The sequence below is a fragment of the Urocitellus parryii genome (genome assembly GCF_045843805.1).
Source record: "Urocitellus parryii isolate mUroPar1 chromosome 12 unlocalized genomic scaffold, mUroPar1.hap1 SUPER_12_unloc_3, whole genome shotgun sequence".
NCBI lineage: Eukaryota > Metazoa > Chordata > Mammalia > Rodentia > Sciuridae > Urocitellus > Urocitellus parryii.
In genome coordinates this window covers 1,243,237-1,252,500 of record NW_027551760.1, presented here as the reverse complement: position 1 = coordinate 1,252,500, position 9,264 = coordinate 1,243,237, and the positions used below count along the sequence as shown (strand labels likewise).

The 9,264-nt window shown below is 58.3% G+C and overlaps 1 protein-coding gene across 1 annotated transcript in view; it reads left to right on the top strand.

Annotated features, from left to right (window-relative positions):
• The window catches only part of Kcnip3 (potassium voltage-gated channel interacting protein 3), a 71,283-nt gene that overhangs the window by 8,375 nt on the left and 53,644 nt on the right, over window positions 1-9,264 (top strand). The window contains exon 2 of the mRNA XM_077794290.1: window positions 1,172-1,337. Within this exon, the coding sequence (XP_077650416.1) occupies window positions 1,172-1,337 (166 nt within the window). The remainder of the gene's footprint in view (window positions 1-1,171; window positions 1,338-9,264) is intronic.

Genomic DNA, 9,264 nt, shown 5'->3' with positions numbered 1-9,264 from the left:
TCACCCAGCCTCACAGAGAGGCCTCACTGGCCTCTGGCTGTCCTGATCCGACTCCTAAGCCTGGCTTCCTGTCCCTCCGTGGAGACGGTGACAGGACTGGCTCCCTGCCTCCCTCCCCCACCTGACTGCACATCTGCCTGTCACTCACGCTAAGCCACAAAAGGCTTTTCAGAACTGTGTGAAGGTCACACCCGTAAAGCCTCTGCAGACACCTCAATGGCCCTGGCTCTGAATGGCTGACAACCTGGCCATTCAGAACAGTCCCGTGAGCCCCAAGACTAGCACATGGATACCATGAGCCCAGGGCTGCTTGGGGGCTGTGACCCAATCACAGGGGCCGAACCTGTCCCATGGCCACAGGTACCAGACACAAAGGCACAGCAATGCCCAGAGGGACCACTGCGGCTGACTGCAGCTGGCCGGAAGGGGCCACGCGGCTGCCCCTGGGGAACTGAAGACCCGGGTGGTCTGGAAACCAGGATGATGGAGGGGCCTCAAATATTGTTACAGGAAATCAAGTCCCACTGCTCTGGGGCTGCCCTTTCTCAGTTCACACCGACTCCGATTCAGGCCCCTCCGTCTCTTAACCACCCACTCTCTCCTCCGGGATCCCTCCCGTTAGCCATCTGAGTTGCTTCTTCAGGTCACTGCACAGCTGGGCGGTGGGATCCATCCGTGTGCCCCTCCTGTGGTGACCATCAGCCACTCACCCATCCTCAGCTTGCCATTGGTAAAAATAAGGCAGGCAGGGCAAAGGCTCCGGGGCACAGGGACGCCCACTGCTGTCCGCGGGCTTTAGTGAAGAGAGGGAGGGGCTTGGACTGGGACCTCTGAGTGACCACCGGCTCTGGCAATCTGGTCTTTTCTCAGGTGGGGGCTTCAGTCAGCGGATCTAGGCTCACCCTCATCCCCCCCCCCCGGAATCCTCACCACCTTCTTTTGGGGGGCCCCATCGTACGCTAGAGCAGGGTGCAGAGAGGAAGAAACCTTAGAGATGGGGCAGAGAAGACATGGAAGGGGCCACGGAGGCCCGTGGGGCAGCAGAGCTTGGGGCCTCTCCAAGCCCTGGGTGAGGTGAAGACGGACCTCACCCGATGTCAGGTGGCCCAGCAATGTCCCCGAGGCCCCTCTGGGATCAGCGGCTCAGGATGCTCTGCTTGTTCTGCTGCAGGAGGCCATGAAGGCGTCGGACGGCAGTCTCCTGGGGGACCCTGGGCGCACACCGCTGAGCAAGAAGGAAAGTGTCAAGTGGCAGAGGCCGCGGCTCACCCGCCAGGCCCTGATGCGGTGCTGCTTGGTCAAGTGGATTCTGTCCAGCGCAGCCCCGCAGGGCTCAGGTAGGGCTGGGGCTGAGGGCAGGGGATCTGCTTGGAGCTCTGTCCTTTCTGAGGCCTCAGCCTCGCCCCCAGGTCTCATCAGGGCAGTGAGCTCCCGGCAGGACTCAGGGAGCGTGGGGACAGAAGGCTGAGGCCATGCTGGGAGTGGGTGGCTGCGAGGACGGAGCCGCGGTCTCAGAAGCCAGGTTCCTCCCAACCCAGCACCCACCTGCCAGGTCTCCTTGGGCATCTCTCTGTCCTTTCCAAGTCCTCTGTAAAAAGAGGGTCTGGTACCCCTGGCACAAGGCGCATATGTGGATGGGCATGAGGGCCTGGAGAGGGGAGGCTTGCCCTCAGCCCTCCAGTGTGCCCCAGTGTGCCCCAGTGTGCAAAGCTGGCATCCTAGGGGTTCACAGAGGAACTAGCAGAAATGGCCGTCCTGTGCTTGCTGACGGCCATATTTGGTGTTTGGTGAGTGAGACAGAGAGGGAGAGGCAGAGGCAGCCCCCACCATCTCACACACATGCACACACCTCACTTAACCTGTGCACGCATGCCCGTGTTCCCCACACACAGGTGGGCACAACCACCTTGCACACATGGGCACACAGCCCTCATGCCTGCAGGCCATGCACAGTTGCCCTTCCCACGCACACACTCCGCACACTCGTGATGTCACACACGGGTGAGAGTCTGCCTCTGAGGTACACACTTGTCCTTCAGACCTGCGCCTTGCTCACTGTCTTGGACGTCCTCTAGCTGTGTGATTTCCAGGGAGCCTCGGGCTGGAGAATGGGCACGATCAAGGGCCCAGCCTCTCAGGCTTGATGGGGCACAAGTGAAGGGGGCCCCCTGAGGGGCCTAGGCTAGGCAGCAAACATAGCAACTACTCCTAGTGTCCTGAGTGTGCATGAGGGGACAGGGCTGCTACCCGCCAAGTCCCCATCCTGCCTGCACCATTCCAGCCCACAGGAGCCCTTGCCCATCTGTGCTGCTGTCACCCTTAGCTGGCATTTGTCCCCCAGCCTCTCCCGTGGAAGTGCTGGCGCACTTGAATGCACTCTTAGGTCCCTTGTGCACCCCGTATTTATTGTGGGGGAGGATAGGTTTTGCAGGTGGTAGAAACAGGCTGATCACATCTTCACCGAGCTGCGTGTCCTGCAGCAAGATAAAAACACTCTATTTTCCGTCTGCTAGGGAAGGGAGAGCAGGGGGGCAGGTGCAGCCTCTGTATATCCAGGGGACTCTGGGTCTCTTTAACAGGCACGGCTCTGTACCCCTGAAACCCAGAGTCCCTCCTGGCCTCTGAATCTCCGAGTCTTCCTGGTGGATCCAAGGCGGGTGACGGAGCTGAGGCTTCCTTCTCCTCCTGCCTCTGCGTCTCCCGCTGGCAGGCAGTGGTGGCTCAGGATGGGGCTGAGGCTGGTGTGTCCTTGGCCAAGCAGCAGCCCCGCAGAGTGCGGAAGATGGGAGAGAAGGTGGGAAATGGAAGAGATGGGAAAGCCACGGCCACGCCCAACTCAGGGCGCTTCCTAATGGGCGGGGCCTCTTGCCTGTGGCTCTTGACAAGGCCCAAGTGGCTCCCCTCCTTTGGTGCACTTCCCTAGGAGGACACATTTACTGGACCCCACACCAGGCAGTGAGAAGAGATACGAAAGCAAAAAATGAGATTCTATGTAATTATGGAAGCAGGCATTGCAAATCTGTCACCCTCCTTTACATAAAAGTCCATGGGTGCTTGGAGTGGTCACATGGCTCAGCAGGTCACCGGCACTGGGGCCCTGGGAAGTGTGGAACCTGGAGCACCTTGGCGTGCTCTGAGCAGGGTGCCCACCCCAACATGGGTCTCCTGGGGACCCCACAGACTGAGGAACCCAGACCTTGATAAGCCCGCATTCCCCAGTCCAAACAGACCTTGTGCACCCTTGTGTCCTCAAGGACGACTCCACGATGTGGCGACACCAGGGGCTTTGTGCACATGTGTGCAGGTGAGGTGCCTCTGCTCCCTGTGGGCTCTGGGTACGGAGGACAATAGGTGCCTTTCAGTGCTGTCTGTCCATGTGCTCAGAGAGGCCGGGCACGCAGTCCTGAGCACTCCAGGGTCTGTGGAAGTCGGGCGGCCCAGACACTTGGCCCTCCTGGCTGGGTTTTTCCACTCTGCAGGCGCAGGGCCAGAGAGATGGGGCCTGGAGTGGCTGAGAGCAGAAGCCCAGGTCCAGTGCGGTGTCCTAGGGCTCCGGTTGGTTGGGACCTTGCCAAAGAGTGAGAGGGACTGAGGGACCTGGAGAAGAAAGGACAAGGGTTGGACCAGCTTCAGCTGTGCCCTGGGCAGTCACTCCTGGGCTGAAGACCCCAGAGTTGCAGCTGGGAGGTGGGCAAAGGTGGTGGCCTCTGTGGCAGCAGGGTGGGGCCTCAGCCAGCAGCAGCTCCCCAGCCTCAGCCCAGAAGCTCCAGGGAGCCCTTCTTGATAACCAAGAAGCTGGGACCGACCTGCTGTGTGTCCTCCCCAGCAAGGTCCTTCCTAAGGTTCTTCCTGGCAGGACACCTCTCAGAGCGTGGCTGAGGCAGCCAACCCGACAAACCTGCTTCTCAAGTCTGACTCCTCGCTAGGGCTGTGGGCCTTTGGTTTCTTGGATTGTTTAGCCAGAATAATACCCGCTTAACCTGGGTCTTGACTGTGGACAGCCGGATCCAGGCTGTTAAGCAGGGCAGCGCGGGCTCCAGGCCTGGACAGGTTTGTAGAAATTCTGGAGGGTCAACGAACAAGGATGTGACTAAGCCCTGCCACTGTGGGAAGCGTCTCCCCCACCCCTTGGGCTATTCCTGAAGCAGCCCTGGAGCACCAGCCACGTGCTTCTGTGTGACAGTGCGACTGCTGACCAAAGGACATAGCCCCACCCCTCCCAGAGTGGAGCCCTGCAGTCTCCTCAGCCCCTGAGCCCCTCTGTGTCTGGGACCTACTCCTCCCAGGCTCCCATCATAGCTGCAGGCAAAACCAGGAGACCACCACCAGCATCCTCCTGGAAAGGGGACGGCAGAGAGATCTGGAAACAAAAAGTCAAATTAACTTGCCTCTAAACTGTGAGAATATATCAATATATACTGCCAGCATTTTACCGTGTCTGAAGCACCAAGATTCAACTGATATTATATTTCCAAATGAAATATCAGATTGGATGCAGATTTTTCTGGAAACTGGTTCTGTGATTTGGGAAGCTGCCATCTTCACCAAAAGTAGCGGCAGGAGGTCAGGTGGAGCCAGGGGAGAGGTGATTTGTGAAGAGGATTTCTACACAGAGGGGAGTTGTTTGAGCCCACCACCCTCGAAGTTGAGGGGCAAGTTTGGGTTTCTTCTTATTACTTAACAACATACTCTATAGTGTCTTAAAGGAACAGCTATTTTGTGTCTCTCTCTCCTGTGGGTCAGGAATTTGGGCAGGGCTCCTCCTAGATGGTTCTTCTACTTGGCATGTTACCAGTTGTGATAATTTGCCTTTCGCTGGTGGCTGGGATGGGCGTGAAGCTCCTGGGAATTGCCTTGTGGTGCCTCAGTGTGGGTCTCTGTCCACGTGGCTGCTTGGGCTTCCTCACAGCATGGCAGCCTCAGGGTAAGCCAGCTTCTTACTTGGTGGACACTTCCATCAGGGAAGTTAAGGGAAAAAATCAATCAAGATAAGTGCAGGGGTAGCCCAGATTCAAGGGGAGAACAAACAGGTTCCGCCTCTGTGTGGAGCTGTGGTACGAAACTTTGGCCATCTTTAACCCACCACAGAGGCCTCAGCTAAGAGTCCCCAGTGGAGAGATCCAAACCCCCCCTCCTTAGAGATCTGAGCCCTCTGTGGTCCACCTCTGAGGGATTGCTATGAGCCCCACTGTTTTATTTACTTTATATTCTTGAGACAGGGACTTATTCGGTTGTCTGGGCTGGCATCAAACTTGCAATCCTTTTGCCTCGGCCTCCCGCATAGTGGGCATAACAGGTGTGTGCCACTGTGCCCACCTGACACTGACCTTAATCACTGTGTCTGGCACTGTCCCAGGGTTCCCTGGAGAACTTGCTAGATGTCGTCTGGGTCCTATGGATCCCTCGCTCTGTAGCTGCAGCGTCTTCATCCCTTGACCATCAGGCCCGTCCACCTGGCCAACGCTCTGTTACATCCATTAGTCTAAGTGACACAAGGAGCCCATGATGGCCAGGTGGCTTCCTGCCTGTGCTTCCGCAGAGCCAAGGCATCTCACCTTCAGAGATGGCTTCTTCCTTTGGAATCTGATGTCTCTGATCCAGAGCCTAGAGCCCTGGAGACACGGGCCAAATGCTGGGCATGGGGTGGGGACAGCCTCACCTCATCCCTTGGTTCCTGGACCGTCCTTTGGGCAGGAGAAGCTGCATGTCCAGCATCTAACAGGACGGTCTCAACCTCGCAGCAGTAGACCTCTCCACCTCTGGGCAAGGCCATCCAGGGATGGGACACGTAAGGACAGTGGGGTCTGAAAGCACTTTGTTGCAGTGAGCCCCTTGGTCAGTAACAATGACATGTGGGACCCCAGCAGCAGGACAGCCATACAGGCAGGTCCATGTCTAGATATGTGTGAGGGGAGGCCGGGAGGGGAATGGTGGCCCTTTCTGTGATGCGTGGCATACACTTGGCTGACCTGCCACCTGGTGGCTGGCTGGGCACTCAGCAGCCAGGCCAGACAGCGGGAGGGATTCTTGTGCTGAACCAGTGGAACTTTAGGCAACCACGAGAAGGGCACTTTGTGTCTGAGCAGGCACTCAAGTGGGCAGGGGAGGCCCCACTGCACAGAGCAGGTCCTCGGGTCTCCCTGGGTCCCAGGCCCCTGCCCATCCCTGGGCACCTTTCCAAGAGTTCACCCAGGACTCTGGTAGCCTCACTCTGGGTTCTTCCCCAGACTTCCTTGTCACCACTGCCCCAATCCTGTCCCCTCCGCTTCCCTGAGCCCTGAACAAATGGTTAACACCTTCCCATGGTCAAGGTAAATCTGTGCCTCGGCCATCTCTCCTTCCAGACAACAGGGGTAAGTAGATGTCCACAAAGTTCTGCCACCCGGGAACACGTCCCATTTTTCCTATCCCCAAGTGGGCCCTAATATCTGCTTGGACTTGGTGCTAACAGTTCCTCCAGTTCTGTCTGCAAATCAGATGTGAATTTTGTCCTCCTTGAGAAGTCTTAGGGACTTACCAGGTGTGGGTTCAGGGGACGGTGGCCATGTAGCAGACACACCACAAGAGTACAAGCCACCTGCTTGCACAACCGGCCTGTGCCCTCAGTCCCCACGCTGCCCGGGCTCTGAACTCGTGTTGCAGCACCTTTACATCATTGTGGAGCGTTACACACCAAATCCTTCCTGCAAGCTGGGGGAGAGGGCGAGGTGGAGGGCAGCTCAGGACTCAGGCAACCTGGTATCCCATCAGCCCTTTCACCCCTGGCACAGCCCAGCAGCAAGCAATGGCTGCTTGCTTAGAAGGAGAGGAGATTTTTGCCAAAAAAGTAGACTTTGCTTAGAACCCGAGATTCTCCCACTGAGACACACACACACACACACACACACACACACACACACACACACACACCTGTGGCACCACAGGTGTCCTAGCCAGCCTCAGGCACACTGTGCCATGGAATGTGTGGTTGACTAAGCCCCAGGGCAGTGCTGCTTGCCCTGGCCAGGCCTGCTGCCCAGCCACTCCTTGAGCCAAGTGACCAGCTCAGAGCAGCATGCCAACCCATGACACACAAGCCAGCCCATGAAACTCTGCATCTTCTTTGATCAGCAGAAGCTACAAGGTGAAGCATTCTTCCTTGACACTGGAGAGGATCTTGTGACTTGCCTGCACTTGTATGTAGCAGAAGTACCAAGTAGCAATGGCTTTATCTAAGACAGGAGGTGGCGGGCACTCGCTGTTAGTTGAGGATGTGAGTCAACGTCTGTTCTTTTGCCCTCATGGTTGCAAAATAGTTGCTTTGGCTTCCACCATCATGGCCTCATTCCAGGCAAGAGGTAGAAGAAATCTGGTGGAAGGGGAAACTGGTGATGCTTCCATCAGGAAAGCAACACTTTCGGAAACCTCTGGAAGATTTAGGCTTACATTTCATGGGCCATAACTCAGCCATGCTGTCTGCAAGGAAGGTGGGGGGAATGGTAATTTGGGGGGCTGGGCCTATCTCCATCTTCAATAGAAGCTAATTCCATAGACAAAGAAGCAGGGAGAATAGATGTGGAGCTGGCGTTCTCAGCCACACGCAGCACAACAGCTCACAGGGTCACACTTAGGGCTGAAGGTGCTCACTGGGGCTCAGAAGGCATGGGGGTGGGCGGGGTTATCAGTTCCTGCTCCAGGTACATCTTCCCCTAATCTCATTGGAGGGACCCCTTCCCACCTCTTCATGCTGCACCAGTAAGGCTGCGGGGTGGGATCCGTGAGTAGAGGTCAGAGGCCAAGAAAAAGCCAAAGACCAGGGTCCCCTGCCCCAGCTCTGCCTGGGCCCTGGCACTGAGCCTCCTAGGTGGCTGCAGAGAGGTGGGGGCCTGGCGGGGCCCTCTGCAGTGAGATCACACCCTTAGTGAGAGTCACACTGGTGGCAGCTCCTCCCTGGGTGCTGGGAGCTCGGGAGCCCTGCCCACCCTCACCAGTCCCCTCCCTCACAACCGCGGGGACAGCGAGCTCCTGGGTTGGGAGGCTGAGGAGCCAGGTGCAAGGTGGAGGGTCCTGAGGCAGGGGTTGGGCAGGGCAGGGGCTGTGGGGCTCTGGCTGCCCAGGGCCTCTGGGCCTCTGGGCTGCAGGGTAGCTTGTCTTTGGAAAGACCAAGAGAGCAGGCAACAGGGACAGAGAGATAGGGGTTAAGAGAAGAGACGCCGGTATTGAGAGGCCAGAAGTGGGTGGGGGAAGAGAAAGTTCTAGAAAAAGAAAGGCACTCAGCATCAGGTTGGGAGAGGCAGGCAGAGGAGGCGGAGAGCAGGGGGCGGTGGCCTGCCCTGTGGCCTGTGGTGCAGAGCCTGGGACAGGCGCTGGGCCTGGGGTCCCCAGGCGGGGCATGGCGGGGCACAGCGAGGGACCCCGCCTGAGGCTGCAGGAGTGCCAGCATGGCTGCAAAAAGCACCTGGGCGACATCATCAGCTTCTTCTTCCGCTTCATCTCTGGGAACCTGGCTCGAGGTGAGGGCTGACCAGGGGCGCGAGGTGGAGGGCAGAGAGAGGCAGCCCTAGGGCTGAGGACCCAGCCTGCCTCCTGCACAGCACTGTCCACGGGCAGCGGCCCTGGGGACAGGACTGGAAAGAACCGGCTCTGAGCTCTGCCCCTCTTGCTGTGAGCTGTGGGCAGTGGAGGCCAAGCCAGGGCTGCCCAGGAGGAAGAGCAGGAGGGGAGGGGACAAGCCTCCTCCCCGGTGTGCACAGACCCTGGGCCCCACGGCTGGCCCTCCCTCCCTCCCCTCCCCCCCCCTTCCTCCATCTGTGGTGATGATAAGGGAGATGAGCTAGTGGGTGACAGATACCCACCTTTCAAACTTCATGAAACCCAGCACCCCTGGAGGTGTGGCAGGAGTGCAGGGGGTCCCCTGAGAATCCCTGAGTTCTCTCAGGCTTGGGCCTGGGCTGGAGCTCAGGATGGGGGTGACTCCAAGCAGGCTGCGTCCCGTCCCCTCTTCCTCTCTGCCTCCTCCGCCCCCCACTCAGAGCTGAGCAGGACCAAGACCCAGACTCAGTCCTGGGGACAGCGAGGAGAGTGGAGGGGAGGGATCCCAGCACGTGGGGACCCAGAGTCTCCTTGGCAGGATGCCTGGGAAGGGGTGGTGACAGGAGCTTCAGACCCAGAAACAGGGTGGCCATCTGCAGCTTGGGGACCCAGCAAGGACTTCCTGGCTCTTTTGTCCTGTCCTGCTACTGGTGGGCCAAAGCAGTCATGTGACTTCCTGGGTATAAATCAAAA